Source organism: Sitophilus oryzae, unplaced genomic scaffold (assembly GCF_002938485.1).
Source record: "Sitophilus oryzae breed Bouriz unplaced genomic scaffold, Soryzae_2.0 scaffold_1581_pilon_pilon, whole genome shotgun sequence".
Lineage (NCBI taxonomy): Eukaryota > Metazoa > Arthropoda > Insecta > Coleoptera > Curculionidae > Sitophilus > Sitophilus oryzae.
This window is the reverse complement of record NW_022146260.1, coordinates 153,356-174,343: the sequence shown is the minus strand read 5'-3', so window position 1 is coordinate 174,343 and position 20,988 is coordinate 153,356. Positions and strand designations below refer to the sequence as shown.

General features: G+C 34.4%; 1 protein-coding gene across 2 annotated transcripts in view; it reads left to right on the top strand.

Annotated features, from left to right (window-relative positions):
- The window catches only part of LOC115879519 (terminal nucleotidyltransferase 4B-like), a 47,035-nt gene that overhangs the window by 12,481 nt on the left and 13,566 nt on the right, over window positions 1-20,988 (top strand). For both annotated transcript variants that reach the window (XM_030896403.1, XM_030896404.1), the window contains exons 3-5: window positions 11,645-11,784; window positions 11,847-12,041; window positions 12,097-12,240. In XM_030896403.1, the coding sequence (XP_030752263.1) occupies window positions 11,645-11,784; window positions 11,847-12,041; window positions 12,097-12,240 (479 nt within the window). The remainder of the gene's footprint in view (window positions 1-11,644; window positions 11,785-11,846; window positions 12,042-12,096; window positions 12,241-20,988) is intronic.

The window sequence follows — 20,988 nt, the reverse complement described above, 5'->3', positions numbered from 1 at the left end:
GTTTGAATTCGAGATAAAATCTATTTATCAAATTTCTGACCACTTCGAAAAAGTCGTCGAGCTTTTCGACAGCAGTCTCACGTGGTCGTTTCTTTCCAGAGCTGGATATCATTTTATCGGGGTTAGTTTTCAGCCTTTTTTTATCTTCTGTGTGATTTTTTTATAGCCGATACGCTAACTCCGGTATAAAAAAATATCCGCTCAAGTTTACGTTTAAGCGGCAACTTGAGCGAACTCTCTCTAGCTTCTTCATCGCAAACCGTATTATGAACACAAGGAAATAAACCAAATGAGATTTCATCCACGTTATTATTAACTTACCTATATAAATTAGCTATTATTTCTCTTGTTTGACTATGTAGCGTGTTACCCTTAACAAATTTATTCATTTTAAAATACAAATATACGATCAAGCTTGATATTAATAATTAAAAACTACGAACGAAAAACATTATAACAAGATAACAAAACAATAAAACACAACTTAACTATGAAATATACGAAAAATATAGGAATAAAGTTTAGGATAACCGGTATAAAATAATGAAATAAAGTAATAATGATCAAAAAATGACACCGCCACTGGATATTTCAATAGTATTCAATATTCCTACTCTTTCAGAAGAGACCCTGAAGTTGGGGATAAAGCAAGCGAATAGGAAAGGCGTAAAAGCCATGGCAACCGCGTGGTAACAAATCCTGTGACGTACTCTCGCCAATCATGTTCGATGAATAGGCGGCCATGCGCGGCGATGCCGGTTTGCCAATGATATCGTTGAAAAATCTTCAACTTTCATAATAAGCAGATTATACAGAATGACAGAAATAAGTTATTAAATAAAACATATCGAACAATATGAACTACGTTAAAATTCCTTAGTAATATACGTCAGAATATATGCTAAACACATTATATATAATAAAAATATATTAAATTTATAGTTCATGTCTGGCAATTTTGCAATTTTATAGATAAACGTGGCAATGTCGATTTTTTTTTCTCGCATTCTTTCCGTAGCTTCAGATCCGCTGGTCAAACAGTATTTAGACGTTACAATAGCAAGTGTAAAAATTTATTTCATGAATGGGGTATATCTGTTATAGAAATATTAGTTTTTTAGTTTTCTAGGACACATTTTTATAGCTTTTACAGTTATTTTTCGATTTATTATAAAGTTCTAAAAAAAGTTGATTTTTTTTAAAATTTAAATCACATGATTAAAATAAAAAAAATCACTTGATTTAAATCATGCCAACTTTTTACAATGCCGCCGTATTAGGCTACGATCTAAACATTTTGGTTCTCTAGAAACGTCCTATTCCTATGCAAGCTCAGCCAGGGACCATCCCCTATCCTATGCATAGTTTAAACTAATGACCGTGACATTTGACGGTATTCTTTCTTAATAAATGGTTATTTTCTTTTATCTATGATTCATAATTTGTTTTTAAAAAACAAAAGAAAACAAAACATCCAAATTAAAAAAGTTATAGCTTGTTAAAATGAGGTGAAAATAAAACGCTAACAGTGCTACGGGGTGGCTCATATTGGACACTTGTAAAGAGAAAATTTTCCTTCTTAAAGGAGGAGCAAAATGTTAGTGTCTGGGGCATTGGCTACAGGGAGGGCCCGGTACCCACTCTAGGTACTGCTGAACACCCCCAAGAGAAATCTTGAATTTTGACCCCTGGCTAATTATTAATTTTGATTTGCTTGTGATGTAGTAAAAATTTCTTTTTCTAGTTTTGTTTAGTTAATATGTTCAAAAAATGTGTGTTAGTTTTTATTTTTTTACAAAATTTGTAAATATTTAAGAAATCCACAGGGACACGAGATAATCTATCAAATTTGAGTCTATCAAATTTGTTGATAGAGAAATTCATTTTATTCAAAAAATGTCTTAATTTTTTAATATTTTTATTCTTCATTTTTTAAAAATCAAAAACCCTAGGCACCCCCTGGGCTCAACCCTAGCCAAACCAAAACAATGGTAAAAACTTGTGAGTTATATTTTTCATCAAGAACCTTTTCATATGGAGCGACTTTTGTCGACTTGACCTCGACGCATGGTTTTGTACAGGGTCTCCCATTTTGATTGAAATCATACGATATCTCTGTTATTAGTGAATATAGAAGGATGCGGACTGCACAAACCTGTCCCATTTTTTTGTCAAACGTTACAAAATTTTCTAGTACTCGTCACTCGTTGTTTCTGAGTTACATTGTCTTTTTGAAAATTATGCAACTTGGGACACTCCCCGTATCTCTGTTATTGCGAAAGTTATCGAGAAGGTGAAGGCTGTTTATTGTTGAACTTTTTATGTAGAATACAGTGGCGTAGTATGTTATTCTACGAAAATGATATTTTTGAAGATATGAACTAAAGGTATGTTTTCTTAAATAGAACACCCTGTACTTATTTCCACTCTGTATTTATTTCCACTATTTAGTCCAATATTTAAAAAAAATATTTAAAATATATTTTTTATTCAGTAGGTCGTGATTGATAATAAAAGAAACAAAAGAATTACGAAAAGTATACTGCTTTCTGTGTCTTGTTTTATTTTGGGAGCCACATATAATATATTCTTGCAATATATCAGGGAAACTTAACACCCTACCGTTATTTGTAAATCTTGGAAGATATCTTACAAGAACTTTTAGAGGATATTCGTTTAGCTAATTTAGGTGAAATATACTTTCAGCGAGATGAGGCTTCAATACTTTCAAAATATGATAATTTTTTAAATAAGACTACGGCACTGTATTCTACGTAAAAAGTTCTACAAGAAACAGTTTTGAACGAAGTCCGAAACGAAGAGGGCTGTGCAAATTTTGTTAACAGCATCTTCCGTTGATACAAAAAAAGGTGGGCCCAGCATCCTCTTATCTAGACTAAGAACGGAGTTTGATTGGCATTATTTCAACCAAAATGGGACACCCTGTACATTATAAATAGAGTGTACACACGGAGTGACACGGTTTGAAGCGGTGCTGGTTCGTCGGCTCGACACTTGATTTTACCGATCAGCCCATGCTTTCGAATGTCGTTGTTTACACTCTATTTCTACCTTTCTATCGTTAAAGTTTGGTCTTTGTGAAGCTTAGAACGGGGGAGAGCAACAGAGCATATGCGGTGAGACAGTAGCAATCAACTCATCTATCGACAAATGTTGACACGCCATCGTTTCTAGTGTGAACGTGCCTCGACTGTCAAATCGACAGTAGAGTTGACAAATGTTTCGAAGTGCTTTAAAGAATACCCCTGTGTTAACCCCTGTTTAAGGAACTTTTAAAAACTCTGTGTTTTTAAAAGGAAAGAATTTTTGGAAGGGTAATTTTAAGATCTTTACGATTCAAAATACCGGGTGCGTCTCAAAAGTAGCTCACCCCTATAACTTTCTTATTTTTTTAGATACATAAAAAACTAGATTTGGTATGTTAGTATATGACATAAATTTGGGATTGATTGACGTATTCAACTGTTTTTGGTCACTTCATGTTTTAAAGCACAAAACACATACACAAGGAGAAGTGCGAGCGCCTTGCTAAATATTGGAAAGTGAAAATGACGTTTAAATTTGACACTGTTGACAAGTCTACTGCTACTAGCGCCCCCAATATCGCTTGTAGGAACTACGGACTATATTGTCACGCATGGCGGGAAGTTTAAAAAATAAAAAATTTTAATTCTTCATTTATTTTTAATTATGACATAGGTAAAAACACAAAAAATACACCATTTTTTAAAAATATGTTTAATATCAATATCAAATATACAACAGAAATTAATTTCACCACAATAAATTAATAAAATTAAAAGAATAATGTTACAAGTAGATCAAGAGACAAAATTAATTATAACAAAACTGAAAAAAATGGCGTCATAGATGGCTTAGAAATGAAGATACATATATCATAATTTTGAAAGTAAAATTATATAGGAAATGTCATCGATCATCATTTTTAAGCCAACTGGACGATTATTTCAAACATACAAGCTGAGTTCGTTCATAGTGCTCTGAGAAATCTAGATAAACAAAGAATAATAAATTAAAAGTATTCCAGGGGAAAAGAGAAGAAAAACCTGTATCGTCTCTGATATCTGTCAGGGTATTGTTGAAAGTGTCATCTTTTTGCTCGAAGTTTTCAGGTCGATTAAAAAGATGACATTTACAACAATACTTTGCCGTAACTTTTACAAATATCAAAGAGAAAGTACAGGTATTGCCTCTCTTTTCCTCTGGAATGCTTTATATCTGTTGTTCTTTGTTTATCTATATTTCTCAGAGCATAATGCCGAACACGACTACAGTATATAATAATTTCAATATCCTAAGTGGAAAGAAAAAAGATCACCTTTCTGTTTTGTACTATGGTCCCTTTCTTCCGATGGCTCATCTCGTTGATATTTAGGAAGGTATCCATAAAATATATATTTTATTATCGGTCCTGGGATGAAAAAATATAAAATTCAATTTGATTTGATGATCCTTTTCTGTCGCCTAAATCAGGAGAATGACAATGAGCATGTTAAGATGAAAAAAAACTTATTTATCAACACTTACCTACACGTTAGTCCAAGGAGTTTTATCAAAAACCTATATTTGCCTAAATAATTTATGTATTAAATTTACAAAGCAAACTGCAGCGTGTAAACAAAAAAATAAAATCGCGACAAGTCAACGTTAACGACCCGACAAGGAGAAAAGTGGTGTTCGAATAACAAATTATGGGTCACCAAAAATTGTTTTTGTCTCCTTTCAACGCACACTTTAGAAAGAAAAAGAGATGAACTGTTATACTGAAAGAATGTCGAGGTTTTATCTGTCACTCTTGTCAATAATTTATCGGCAAGGAAGATTCCTAGAAAATCGCTTGTAGTCAAGTTTTCAACCATTGCCAGTTCTCCCATAAGAAGTGTCATCCACCTTTTTAAAGTGTAAGAACTCTATTTTTCTATGCTACGTTTTCTTTATCTGACGTAATAACAAACAGACATTTCAAAAGCCGGAGCGCAATGGAATTTCGAACGTAAACAAAAACAAGCCCAAAATTCATGGTACCTGCACTTTTCAAAAAGGTTTCAAATAACACGCAATACAGTATCGCCGTCGAAAACAGTATTAGATAGAGTCAGAGAAAGAAGTGGTACGCGCTTATTAAATTAAAACTATTAAAGTTTCTGAGGTTTAATTAAGGTTTTGTGGTAGTTCTGAGTTCCATTGCCGTGCCGAATAAGAAGTTTAATCAAGGTGTGTTTATTTTATCTCACTTAGCAACTAGTTGGTTACTGTTTATTGTTTTTATTGGGATATATTATATTTCTGAATCTTAGGTATATTTTAATATATTTGATTGAATATTAAGAAAATATGATTTGCAGATGATAATATTGAAGTATATCTTTACAGTGATTTATTTATATTTTGTCTAAGTGACTTTAATAGAAGATAAGAATATATTTCTGTATTTGTATTATCGAATTGATCTTGAATGAATTATGTTTAGCTTTATTATTTTCTACAGTTAGCCTTTGTGGCGTAGTGACCCTGTGTAGCGTAGATAGCCTTGAAAAGTAGTTCGTCCTGTAGCGTAATTAGCCTTGACAAGTAGTTAGTCCCGTAGCGTAATTAAACTTGAAGAGTAGTTAGCCCCGTAGTGTAGTTTGACTATTAACTTGTACATTTTTTTAGCCTGTGTGGCACTTTGATAGCCTGTGTGGCATTTTGATAGCCTGTGTGGCACTTTGATAACCTGTGTGGCATTTTTAGCCTGTGTGGCACTTTGATAGCCTGTGTGGCATTTTTTAGCCTGTGTGGCACTTTGATAGCCTGTGTGGCATTTTGATAGCCTGTGTGGCACTTTGATAGCCTGTGTGGCACTTTGATAGCCTGTGTGGCATTTTTTTAGCCTGTGTGGCATGTTTTTTTAATAGTCTGTGTGACTAGCCTGTGTGGCATTTTATTATTTTATTTAAACTTGTATTTTTAAGTTGGACTATCATTCAAGTACCTGTTTAATTTTAAATTCACTTTATTTTAATAATAACTGGTAACATTGTTGCTCACACCAATTTTTTTCTCTTTAATTGCAGGTAGGTCATCTCGGTAGCCAGGTCATACAAGACTTTTGTTGCTATACAACATTTGTCCATTTGCAGCGCCCAGATCAAAGTCGGCTATTACCATTAGTAACGTACCATCTATTAGTATTATTTTTATTTTATATTATTAGTTGTATTTTATTATACAACATTTACGCCCTTTAAATTTGTTTTATGGTTTTTATTTTTAATTTGAGTTGACCGCTTGAAAAAAAAATTTGGCACCGTCGGTATATTTCTACTTTATTACATAGAAAATGACACTTTGCGTAGAATGACATATCATATGACAAATTTTGGCATTTTTACTTTAAAAAAATCGTATTTTAAATATCAATCTAGAGCGCCATGGATGTGTTAAAATAAAAACAATATTTTTTAATCAAGGAGCCTTGGAAAAATAGTTTTGATAGTCTAATATTTTTCGTGTCTTGTCCTGGCCGGTTAAAAGATGCCCAAATCGTATTTTTAATCATATCTCATTTTTTTTCAAATAGAACAAGGGTGGCTCATTAGCATATTTGAAAAAATCATTTTTTTACGAATAAGTTCGTACCACACACTTGGTATTTCGAGTCAAATTGTCGTTATGAACCGCATGTTACAATTTCAAATAAACCATATGCGAAAATGTCAAAAGTTGACATATGATATGTCATTCTATTCAGAGTGTCATTTTCTATCTAATAAAATATATACATATAAATAAACAAAGGATGTTATCGTGGGGACTGTAATAAAAAGAAGAAAGAATTTATTGGGCAAGTCTACAGTAAGATTAGTCATGAGACATGACTAAAACATGACTACCCGTAGACACTCAGTGTTTCTGCGTTCCGGCTTCGTCAATACGGGAGGAATCAGCAACGATGAACTAGCGTTCCTGAAAAAAAGAAAGGAAGCTAACGAGGCAAAGGCGCCATTTGCAGCCTGGTTAGGCAGTAGCTTACAATTTGAAGCGTTACCACCGCAAATGGCGCCTTGTGCCTCGTTTGCTTCCCTTCTTTTTTTCAGGATCGCTACTTCATCGTTGCTGATTCCTCCCGTATTGACGAAGCCGGAAGGCAGAAACACTGAGTGTCTACGGGTAGTCATGTTTTAGTCATGTCTCATGACTAATCTTACTGTAGACTTGCCCAATAAATTATTTCTTCTACATATTGTCAAGGTCAAGGTGTATTACTGGTTGCATAACTGTATTACTGCTACATAACCGCAACGTGCATTGAGGAACCTGGCGTATTCGCCAGAAAGTAAAAGAAATTCTACAGAATACTAGAATAGAATTTTCCGGAAGATCCACAGCTATATAAAAGGGCGCGCTATCGGCTGTGGGGACAGTTGAAGTCTGAAGTTTGATAATACCGCGATTTAAATTGTGAAATACCGTTAGAGTAATAGTAGTTGCATAATTTGTGTTGTAAATAGTATAAGTTGTGTGTACAGAGTGAGACAAATAAATTCGTTAAGTATTTTATCATGAGTTTAAGTAGTGGACCCACGGAATCTGTAACAATTGGTGTCGGAAGTGCGATTCAAGAGGATTTTAAGAAGAAATTAAGTGGATTGGAAGATTTTTAGTCCGAATCAGAGTATTTTTATGGTTCAAGGTATTTTTATGGTTCATTTTTATGGTACAAGGGAGCAATCGAAGAAAATGGAAGAAGTAAGCAAATTATTGGGCGATTTTATGGAGAATATGAGAAGAGAGAAGGCAGAAGAACAAGAAAGACTACAAGAAAGACTACGTAAAGAACGCCAAGAAGAACAAGAGAGGCTGCGAAAAGAAAAAGAAGAAGATCAAGAAAGACTCCGTAAAGAACGAGAAGAAGAGTGAGCCCGACTAGATAAAGAGAAAGCAGAAGAGCAAGACCGCTTACTGAAAATTCTAGAAAATCAAGACAAAATTTTCGAAGATTTGAAAATCCAACGACAACAAGACAAACAAGAAGAACAAGACCGGCTTGAGAAAATTTTCGAAGATTTGAAAGTTCAACGACAGCAAGACAAACAAGAAGAACAGGACCGGCTTCAGAAAACCTTAGAAAATCAGGAAATTCGACTTCAGAAAAGCTTCGGGGACATGGAAAAAAAGCAACAAGCAATGTTGGAAATGCGTTGCCAGGAACAGCAGAACCACTTCCAAGAAGCCGTAGAAGATCTGGAGGAACGCCTTCAGCGGAAAATGGAAAAATTAGAGACGGACCTACAGAAGACCAAGGTACAAGTAAGGACACCTGTCGTTCCGGGAACTGCGAACCTTAAGGCCCCGACCTACGATGGACAAACGACATGGACAATGTACCACCGTCAGTTTGAAGCAGCGGCTGCTGCCAATGGATGAACTGATCAAGAGAAAGCAGCGGCACTTGTCATCGCGTTGCGTGGCCCTGCCCTGGAACTGCTGCAAACTATTCCTGCAGCCCAACAGCAGGAGTACGAAACCTTGGTTGCTGCATTGGACCGAAGATATGGCGACCAACATCGACGTCAACTTTACCAGGCCCAGATCAAGACATGCATGCAGAGGTCCGCAGGAATTTGAGAGTCTGCAGGAATTTGAAGCAGACTTACGTCGGCTGGTACGCCTAGCATATCCAGAAGCACGGAAGGGTTTAGGGAGGAACTCGCTGCCCAGTGTTTTATCAGCGGACTGAGGGACAACGAATTACAGAGGGCGTTGCAAATATCCCGTTTTTCTACCAGCAGCGAAGTACTCGTCAGGGCGCTGGAAATTGAAGCTGCTTTTAGCGCCATCCCTAGACCGAAGATAAGATCGGTAACGGTCGAGGAACAACCCGAAAGTACTCATAGAGGTATGGAGGAGGTGTATCAGAAATTCGATAAACTATGTGAGTTACTAATGAACAAGGTAGCCAGCAACACCCGAAGATTCCAGGATATTAGGTGCTATGGATGTGGCAGGAATGGCCACATCAAACGGGATTGTCACATCCAAATGCGATTCCATTCACCATCCAGAGAAAATAGGCACATCGGAAGATCCCAGGACATAAGTTGCTATAGATGTGGCAGGAATGGCCACATCCAACGGGATTGTCGCATCCAAATACGATTCCATTCACCATCCAGAGAAAATAGGCACATCGGAAGATCCCAGGACATAAGTTGCTATAGATGTGGCAGGAATGGCCACATCAAACGGGATTTCCGCGTCCAAATGCGATCCAGAGAACATAGGCACCAGGAAATCAATACTAATGAGTGAGTATTGGCTGAAGAAAACAGAGCCTCTTGGATGTTTTTCATTAGGAGTCTAGAAAAAACCGCTGACAGTTTGGTGATCAACGGGAAGGTCAATGGTAGAAGAATTCGAATGACTGTGGACACAGGCGCTATGGTATCGTTGATGCGGACTAACTCAGTGCAAGGATTAAAAATGATGCCTCTTAGAAGAAGAGTGTATTTACGTACAGTTACGGGGGAAATGGCCGTTGTACGGGGAGAGGCTTTCATGGAACTGGAGTTAGGGAATTTGAAGTTTCGGCATAGCGTTTTAGTGGCAGGCATTGAAGATGATTTTATCATGGGTATGGATGTGATCAGTCAACATGGTTTTTCGTTCGATCACCATAGAAACATCCTGAAAATCGGAAATGAGGAATTTGCTCTATCTAAAGAGAAAAGACCAGGAAATATGCAAGCAAGATCAGCGGAAATTGTGATGATACCTGGTGATGCCAAGAAGACTGTGTTCGGGAAAATGGAGAAAACCTCTGGATGCCGTGTAGGACGGGTACAAATTATCGACAACGAGCCAGATCGACGACGAGCTACCTTGGACAAGAAAATGAAACATCGCGAAAGCACTATCAGAGTAAGTAATTTTAAACTATGAACTGACGCACAATGGACGACGACACAATTAAGGAAAGATCAAATGGAAGATCCAGACATCGGAGCAATACTACGGCTCAAGGAAGGTAACGGCGAGAGACCACCGTGCCAGGATATTGCGGACAGAGGGCTGGTTTTCAAAGCTCTCTGGGCTCAGTGGAATTCACTGGTGATTGAGAATGGATTGTTAAAGCGCACGTGGGAAAGTGCGGATGGCAGGACAATAACAACTCAGTTACTGGTACCAAGGAAGAAAGTTACCCAGGTATTGGAAGAAATTCACGGTGGTAAAACTGGAGCCCATCTTGGAGTAAACAATACCTTGAGCAAGCTGAGAGACCGTTTTTACTGGGTGGATTATTGCGAGGATGTTAAGAAATGGTGTCAACGTTGTAAGATTTGCGCAGCTAGACAAGGACCAAGTACTCGATCTGGAGGAAAAATGGAACAAGATAACGTTGGACTGTCGTTCGAAAGAATCGTTAGGAAGGAAAGATTACTGGACGTTCATAGGGCCGTTAGAAGTAAGATTGCGCTAGCCAGTGACCGGATGAAAGCTCGTTACGACCTCAGAGCTAATTCTACGGGATTTCAACAGGATGATATGTGATATGTGACCCACAGCGCAAGAAAGGAAGGTCTCCAACGTTAACTACAGCATGGGAAGGTCCTTATACCGTCATCAAGAGGGTAAATGATGTTGTGTACCGGATTCAACGTAGCCCTAGAAGCAAGATGAAAATAGTACATCTGGATCGATTGAAGAGATACCGGACAGGAAACCTTGATCGGGACGATCAAATTTGAGAAGGGGGCAATGTCAAGGTCAAGGTGTATTACTGGTTGCATAACTGTATTACTGCTACATAACCGCAACGTGCATTGAGGAACCTGGCGCATTCGCCAGAAAGTAAAAGAAATTCTACAGAATACTAGAATAGAATTTTCCGGAAGATCCACAGCTATATAAAAGGGCGCGCTATCGGCTGTGGGGACAGTTGAAGTCTGAAGTTTGATAATACTGCGCTTTAAATTGTGAAATACCTTTAGAGTAATAGTAGTTGCATAAATTGTGTTGTAAATAGTATAAGTTGTGTGTACAGAGTCAGACAAATAAATTCGTTAAATATTTTATCGTGAGTTTAAATAGTGGACCCACGAAATAATAACAATATAAATATATATATATATATAGAAATATACCGAGGGTGCCATTTAAAAATCAAAAGTTGTAGTCATTTCCGGTGGAACAGGAAGTGATCGAAAACAATTGAATACGTCAATCAATCCTAATTTATGTCATCTACTAACATACCAAATTTCGTTTTTTTTATCTGAAGAAATAAAAAAGTTATAGCAGTGAGCCACTTTTGAGACGCACCCGGTATATAGGGTATCCCATATAAAAATCGATTTTCCAAATAATAAATATTAGTAAAATTAAACTATTGATTTACAAAAATATTAAACCATTAACCAATAAAATATTACCCATCTAAGTAAAAATGTGCTGTGGGAATGTTTTCATAGAAACACAAAAACACACTCTGAAACGGTATTGACAATTGACACTGACATCAGTTTTTGTCTATCTCCTTTAAAAAGGAGGTTTTCTTTAGAAGTGTCGAATTTGGCGAACTCTGTACAATGTTTTTCAAACTGTATTGTTTCATCTTTAGGGAAATGGTCAAATCTACCTCTGCGTACGTTGGAAAGAGAGTTTTTAGAAAAGGGTGTTGCGCAGGAGGACAGCATAAAGGTTTTGGATAAGGCTTCTGTCCCCATTGTCAAACTCGTAGATAAAAAGACTGATATAAAGGTGAGTAATAAACATTTTTCACTTGATTGTCTCTAGATTATAAAACTAATTTTTTTCTACAGGTGGACATATCTTTTAATATGTCTAATGGTGTGAAAAGCGCCGAACTTATAAAGACCTACGTCGAACAATTCCCGGTACTTCCCAAATTGGTTTATGTACTGAAGCAGTTTCTACTCGAAAGAGAACTTAACGAAGTTTTCACCGGAGGCATCAGCAGTTATAGTCTCATACTGATGTGCATCAGTTTTCTCCAAGTAAGACATTAGACAAGTAAAATTAGGGTTCAAATCTATTTCTTTTTCTACGTAGCTACATCCCAGACACGACGGCGTACGACAAACCAACGCTAATTTGGGAGTTTTACTCATTGAATTCTTTGAACTGTATGGTAGAAAGTTCAATTTCATCAATACTGGAATTAGAATACGAGATGGAGGGAAATATATTAACAAAGTATGTAGACAATGCATAAAAATACTTTCTTATTTTTTTAAATATGTTTTCTCTTGGTTTTATGTCAGTAATAATTTTCCTTTTATTTCATTAAGTACATTTATTTTTTTATACACCCTCTTACGTTTCGACCATTTTTTTGGCCTTCATCAGAGTCTACAATTTTTACATTAAACGAATTTTTAAAAAATCATTAAATATACAATAAAAATATTTTTGTTTTACTTACCCAAGAACGTAGATCATAGAAAGAAACTTTATAAAAAACAATCACGGAACACATTTAATAAACAGGACGGTTTGGTTTGGTTGCGAATTTTCAAACATATTTTTTAATTTTACTATAGGGCCAACGACCTACATACAATAACTAATATTATAATATAGAAACATATAGTTTGCTCAGCCTATTTACATCTTTTTTGTCGTTTATTGATTTTGCGTTTTTTTGTATTTCTACCATTTCGAGAAATTCCCTCTTTTTTGTCATAGATTCAGTTCTCAAAATCTTAGTCTGGCTGTAATTAAATGTATGTTCTTTACTATTTTCATGATTTGTCAGTGCAGTCTGGTTTTTTTTATCATATTTGTGGCCCTTAATTCGATTTTCCAGATATTGACTAGTTTGGCCGATGTATACTGCATCACAATCATTGCATGGTATTTGATATACGATATTACCACAAACTAACTTAAACAGATGCGACACCTTATGGGAAATTTTGTGTTCAAAAAGACCTATGTTCGGAAGTGCGACGACAGAGCGGCGATACCGTCGATGAAGGCAAAATATTCGGCCAAACAAACAGCCGTGGTGACTTCAAATCATAGACTTAAAAATAAAATATAGACTACACTATTTACATCTCAACGCGGACAAACAACCTTTTTTGTACACATGTTTACTTCTGGGTACAGTCGACCGAGCCTTCCTCATCCAGCCTATGTTGTCACGTCTTTAATATTATCAATATTTTTTTTCTTGTTATACACATATATTGAGATATTAATACTACAGTTTAATAAAGTAGGTTTTAATATTCCGTAGATGTATTAAATAGTCCTTATACTACTAAATTATAAGTCGGATACTGTTTAATAAGGATAAGTTCTTTACAATATGACAACACCGATTAGAGGCGAGGGAGCCTATTCATTCATTTATTACCTTGTAGTACGTGTCGCACGTGTGCGGTAAAGCTTTGTTGCCGCTATCTCCCCGGCTGTATTAACGCATTTTCTTAGCTTGTAGTCCTTAAGTGTTTATTTTATTGACTTTTTTCTGTTCAAAAACTATAAAATATGGTTCGCCAGTGCCAAATTTAAAGAAATTTGACTTAAATAATCCATTTAAGTCTTGAAACGACTTTTGACCGGTAGGCAACTCTCAATTTACCCATTGGCAGTCAGTGGCGTTGTTGTAGAAAGGCACTTATTTAGATAATATTTTAGTAAAATGTAAAATCTGAATTTTTTCTTTTTACATTACATTATTTACTTACTTACATTGTAACAAAATCATAATTATAACCCTGTTAATAATTAATAATGTTTTTATTAAAATATATTCCGGTTTATTCTAAAATTATCTTCAGAATCTAAAATAACGTACAAGAATTTTAAAATGATATTACATTATGAAATATTTTTTAATACCGTCAGTCTCAAAAGTGGCTCAACCCTATAACTTTTTTATTTTTCAGATAAAAACAGATTTGTATGTTAGTAGGTATATGACATAAATTAGATTTATTGACGTATTCAATTGTTTCTGGTCTCTTCCTGTTTCACCGAAATGATTACATCTTTTGATTTTTAAAGGCACCCTCGGTATATTGCTACTTTATTCGATAAAAAATGACACTCTGAATAGAATGACATATCATATGTCAACTTTTGACATTGTCGCTTAAAAACATATCCTATTTTAAATTTCAATCCAGTTTTTTCAATCCACCAAGTTTTAATCAAAGGAGCCTTTGAAAAATAGTTTTGATCGTCTAATAGGTTTCGTGTCTTGTCTAGGCCGGTTAAAAGATGTACAAATCATATTTTTAATCATACATATATCAATTTTTTCAAATGGAACAAGGGTGACTCATTAGCATATTTGGAAAAAGCATTTTTTTATGAATATATTGATACCACACACTTGGTATTTCGAGTCAAATTGTCGTTATGAACCGCGTGTTACAATTACAATTAAACCATATGCGAAAATGTCAAAAGTTGACATATGATATGTCATTCTATTCATTTTCTATCGAATAAAGTAGAAATATACCGAGGGTGCCGTTTAAAAATTGAAAGTTATAGTCATTTCCGGTGAAACAGGAAGTGACCAAAAACAATTGAATGCGTCAATCAATCCTAATTTATGCCATATACTAACATACTAAATCTTATTTTTTTATTTGAAAATATAAAAAAATTATGGGGATGAGCCACTTTTGAGACGCACCCGGTATAATAAAGACAGTACCGAGTTAAATAAATGTAGTTTTTATTTTATCCACTTTACCTTACCATCCTATCACCTTCCTTGCTTTAATGGAACAGATTTATGTTTTCTCTAATTTACATAATAAGACATCACTTAACCAGAAAAAAAATTACAACAATCATATTTTTTTTTCTCTCCCTGTCGCCGTTTCTATTATATCTGTGGAATAGATCCTGTTTTGATTAATATTAGGGGTTGTATAAAAAAAAAATGTTTGACTAAAATTAATAATTTATTATTAATTTCAAAAATTACCTAATTTCGATTATAAAATTTCTTCTATAACGTGTATTTTATTATTTTTATCCTGTTTGGACTCTAAGACGTTTTTTCTAAACTTTTATTTAAAAAACCTGTCCTAAATCTTAATAAAATATAAAAAAGTTTAAATACGATATATTTTTAATTTAATTATAGCTTCATTAAAATAAAAAAATTACCCGGCTATGATACGGAGAGTTCAGGTGTACTTGAGAAACGAAAGACAGTGTTGTGTTTCTCGGCAGAGTCGTCAGGGAACGACCGTTACGACAGAGACAACCTATCTATCGCTCGTGTCGCACTCGTTATAACCTAAAACAATAACACAACAATAACAAGACAGTGTCTGACCGCATGTTCCAGCTATTTATGAATGAGATGCTCAGTCTATATTTTATTTTAAGTCTATGCTTCAAATGCGTTCCCGCACATCCCCTTCTCTAAGCTTCCATTTCTTTCGCTCTTTCTCGCATTTAACCTTGCCTTTGATACACCGCGCCGCCTCGTCTGGCCGTCGCAGCCGACGTACGATTATAAAGTCAAAGCGAGATTGCCAGCTTGAATTTTTTTTATGTGAGAATTAAATATTATATGTACTTGTATTAGCGCTTTCTCCTGGATAATAATAAATAACTATAATTACATGATGTTAGGAAATATTAGCTAATATTTATTTGTAAAGTATGAGAAATTTACAAACTTTAACAATGGGTTAAGATCAATACATATGTATAAAGAAAATTACGATATCTTTAAAATTAAAAATGATATAAAATATCAGAAATATAAAATTCTTAAAGAATAGGATCTTTGTTGTCAGCTTGCCGTTTGTATTTAGCTGTACTGCCAGCTGTTAATTTCAAATATTAATCTAAAGTCTGTCTAGTATTAGACAGCTTAAATTATCTTTAATTATTTTTATATCCTGCTTGTTAATAGTTTTATGCACTACTATCATTTTATTTGATATTTTAAATTGATTTAAAATTTAGCAGCTGATCTTTTATATAGCAAATAGGTACTTTTATGATACAGACACGGCATATTGTTTGCATGTGCCGTGATACCGATATAGTTTATACAAATTGGTAAGTAGAATTGGCAACAGTGTCCTAGAAAAAGAATATGGGAATCTAAGATGGGAATATTGAAGGCTTTCAGAGGATTTTTAAATCAGTTTCTTCAGTTGTTTCACATGGATATTACATACATCATTATTATTAGCTGTTTCGATTTTAATTTTCTGTTGGGTTTTGTTGGTTTACATTTAGTTAGTTCACGGTGTTCTTAGTATTGTTTTAGTTAATTCAGCTATTCAGTTTAAGTTTCTTGTTTTGATTTTATTTAAAATGCTTTTAAAAAAATACAAGAAGATACATTTTTTAGATTTTCTAGGACTAAATTATATCAAAAACTGTGGGTGTTTTTTTCCGAAAATACCTAGATTTTCTAATACGAAAAAAGCGAATAGACATACAGTTCGATCAAATAATCGACTTATTAACTACATAAACTTTGTAAAAATATTATACTTCTATGCCAGGTAGTAATAAATTTTCATACCAACTTTCACCCCTATATCATCCCCGAGATGAGGAATTTTCAAAAATTTCCATTAACATACAAACTGGATAAAATGTTCTCACATTTATGTCCTGAGCCTGAGAAAAAACAATATGGCGATATTATTATATAACTTGGTAATATTTGACGGGTAGTTTCATCTCGTTGGAATTTGACTTTCGAAAAATCTGTTTGTCAAAAATAATTTTTTTTACGTCAAGCAGTTAAGCAGAATCGTAGTTAATCAATTACCCAACTTTTTGGAACACCCAGTATGATTTTTTAAAAAAATTCAAAATATGTAAAAAAACAAAATAAATTATGCGTGTCCAAGCGTTTTCCCGAAAGACTAACCGTTTTTTAAATAACAAATATTGTAATATTTGAGGGGCATTTTCACCCTCTTGGAATCGAGAAACCCCTCCTTATGGAATCTCTACACCCCACAGTCAATCCGTTTGCCAAAAATCATCAGCTTTAAACGTCAAGCAGTTTAAGCAGAATCGTGATTACTCAATGGTCATATTTTATGAAACACCCTGTATAATTTTTTAAAAAATCTTAAAATATGTAAAACAACAAAATAAAATATACGTTTTTAAGAGCTTTTCCGAAAAACTCATCGGTTTTTAAATAAAAATATTCTAATATTTGAGGGGTGGTTTCACCCCTTAGAATTCGAGTTTCGAAAATCCCTTCTTATCGAACCTCTACACCCTAAAGTCAATCCGTTTTCCAAAAATCAGCTTTTACGTCAAGCGCTTTAAGCAGGATCGTGATTAATCAATGACCAGATTTTTCGAAACACCCTGTATACATTTTTAAAAAAATCTTAAATTATGTAAAAAACAAAATAACATATACGTGTTTAAGCGTTTTTCCGAAACTTGACCGTTTTTAAATAAAAAATATTGTAATATTTGAGGGATGGTTTCACCCCTTTGAACTGGAATTTCGAAAATTTCTTCTTTTCGAACCTCTACACCCTAGAATCAACCTGTATGCCAAAATTGAGCTTCTTACGTTGAGTGGTTTGAGCAGGATCGTGATTAATCAGTGAGTCAGTCACTTAAGAATTTTATATATTAGTAGGTATAGATTGTGAATGTATCAAAATTGAAAAAAACTAATGAAATTAAAATCATCTCTATTTGATTCCGAACTACAAAATTCCCTCTCTATTTTCTACACGAAGGAGGCGTGGCTTCTTAGTAAACGAATGGAGGTTACTTTGCTGGTCCGCTGTAAAATTCGCCTATATGACAAATCTAACGGAAAAATTTGCCTGGCGCATTCGCCAAAATGTAATTTTCACATTTGCATTGTTTGTCGCATCTGTTTAGGTTAGTCTGTGATATTACTTTTCTTGTTTTTAGGCGTTTTCGTTTTTAATTTACTGAAATTTTTATTTAACAGGTTGTAGCCACGGTGACATATGTTAATTTGGTATTTTTTAAATGTTTTTTGGAGTTGTTGAGATAACCCTTTTATGTATGAAACAGATATGGATTTATTGTCTTTTTTCTTCTTATTTGCATTTGCAGTGTTTGTGTTGTAAAATTTACGTATTCTGGATTTAAATATTTTATTAACTAAATTTTCGGGGTAGTTGTTTAATTTTAAGGCATCTTTGGCTTTTTTATAGCTGTTTTTCTAAATTCTGGATCGGATAATTGTATAGCACGATCTGCCAAACCTATAACCACTGATTTTTTCTGCGAAATTGGGTGATTGGATGAAAAATTTAAATATCGCGATGACCATGTCTTTTTGGTATGCCATTCCGTTTTTAATTTTCTTGAATTATGGTGTATGGTGACATCTAAGAAATTTATTTTTGAATTTTCATCCGTTTCTAAGGTAAATTTAATATTTTCATGATATTTATTGAATTCGCTTATTATACTGTTTATCTTATTTTTGGGTATAGCAGTTATAATATCATCGACATATCTATAAAAGAACGGCACCTTAAAATTCAAGTTACCCAATACACTCTCCTCCAAATCCTCCATTACAATTTGAGCTATTATACTTGATATTGATGCTCCCATAGCGCATCTCTCGATTTGCTGGTATATGTCGTTATTATATAAGAAATATGTAGAATTTAATGTTAGTTCAACTGCGTTTATAAATTCATTTTTTGGGATATTTGTATGATTTTTAATTTGATTCCATTTCTTTTTAATTATATCTGTTGCAAGTTTTATTGGAATGCTCGTATATAATGAGATTACATCTAAAGAAATTAATTTATATCCTATTGGCACAGAATATCTAGCTACGCAACAGAAGCCTCGTTACATGTATAAAATTGTAGGTAGCAAAAGGAGACAGGCTTTAAAAGCCTGTCTCCAAATCAGATATTTTGATGTGGTAGTTTCGCTACTACATAATAGAGGGCAATAAATTTAAAAGAAAACAGTTTTCTACAAACAAAATTTAAAAGAATTTTGTGCAGTGTTGCCATTGTGTAATTCATTATCGTAATACTTCCTGATAAAGCCTACCTTCAAATTTGCTACATCATTTAAACATATTAAAATAGATCAGAGCTGTTTTTTTCAGTTTGCCATGTTAGTTGGAATTAAATCTTATGAGCTAAATTACAATCACTTCCTGACGTTTGATTGTATAATTGAATCCTGAATTTTCATTGTAATTCGGCGACAATATAATAAGTATTGTTCTACTATTATGATACCACTTGCTGACGTTCAGTTGTGTTCATACCAAGTTCATATCGTATAATCGGGAAAAAACGGCGTTAGCGATAGCTATGAAATGAATATCGCTGTCATTTTATATCTAAATTTATATGGGAAATGTCATCGATCGTCCTTTTTCAGCCAACTGGACGCCGTTTTTTTCAGAAGCATATCAAGTGATACCATAATATAGTACTATATTACGATACATAGCGTTCGATTGGGCTTAAACTTGGTATACTATATCTTCAGTGACATTGTAATATCATGGTACCATGGAGCATATAAAGTGGTACCTTCTATAGTACCATATTTGATGACATAGCAATATTAGGTACATGGCGGCAATAGGGCTTAAACTTGGTATACTACGTATTTTCGGTGATATTGTAATATTATGGTACCATGGAGCATAATACGAGGTACCATAATATAGTACCATATTACGATGCCATTTTTTTTTCCACAATAAGGGGCCGTCCTCTGCCGGAAACACTGCGACCTGTGAGGTCTATTGTGTTTGTCCCCTTTCTATATCTGCACCCATTCTCCTATCCCTGTGCCCTGCACTAACTTATGCAGGTCCTTGATAGGATGGGAGCATAGTTCCTCCGGTTCTAGCCTAGCTTTCCCAAATAAAGTGTCGCTTGCGATCCAGAGCCTCGCAGTGACATATTATGTGCTCCACTGTTTCAGGATCTTTATCGCAGAGTCTGCAGCAAAGACTTCCTTGATACAGATTGAGCTTGTTCAGGTAACACTTGACAGCCATATGTCCTGTCAAGAGGCCTGTTGTAATCCGCAATTTATTCCTGCTAAGCATTAGCAGTTCTTTTGCGGTTTTGGAGCTAGGTCCTTGGATAAAAGCCTTGCTGTACGTATCTTCGGTTACATTGTAATATGATGGTACTATGATGCATATAAAGTGGTACCTTAATATAGTACCATATTTCAATACCATTTCCTGGCGTTCGATTGAGCTGATATTTGATATATACTTGCGTATTTTTGATGACATTGCATTATTATGGTACCATTAACTGGTACCATAATATAGTACTATATTAGATACATGGCGTTCGATTGGGCTTAAACTTGGGATACTACGTATTTTCGGTGACATTGTAATATGATGGTACTATGATGCATATAAAGTGGTACCTTAATATAGTACCATATTACGATACCATTTCCTGGCGTTCGATTGGGCTCTAACTTGGTATACTACGTATCTTCGGTTACATTGTAATATGATTGAACTATGATGTATATAAAGTGGTACCTTAATATAGTACCATATTACGATACCATGTCATGGCGTTCGATTGTTCTTAAATTTGGTATACTACGGATCTTCGAGATATTGCAATATTATGGTACCCTTTCAAGCATATCGAGTGGTACCATAATATAGTACACTATTATGATATTATTTCCTGGAGTTCGATTGGGCCCAAATTTGGTATACTTGCGTTTCTTTATAAAGATTTGTTTAATTAATAATTTTAATTTATTTTACGAATTTTAATTTATTTTAATTTATTGTTCGATGTCGTGACAGCAACTTTTATGCCGAACTAATATATTATTAATTGTACCTGTGTCACTTTTTTTAAAATCTACCTAGGTCTATATAAATAACGTGGCAAACGGAAGAAATTTGTTATTATAGTATTTTTTAGTCAGTTAACATTTTTTGTACTGCATTTT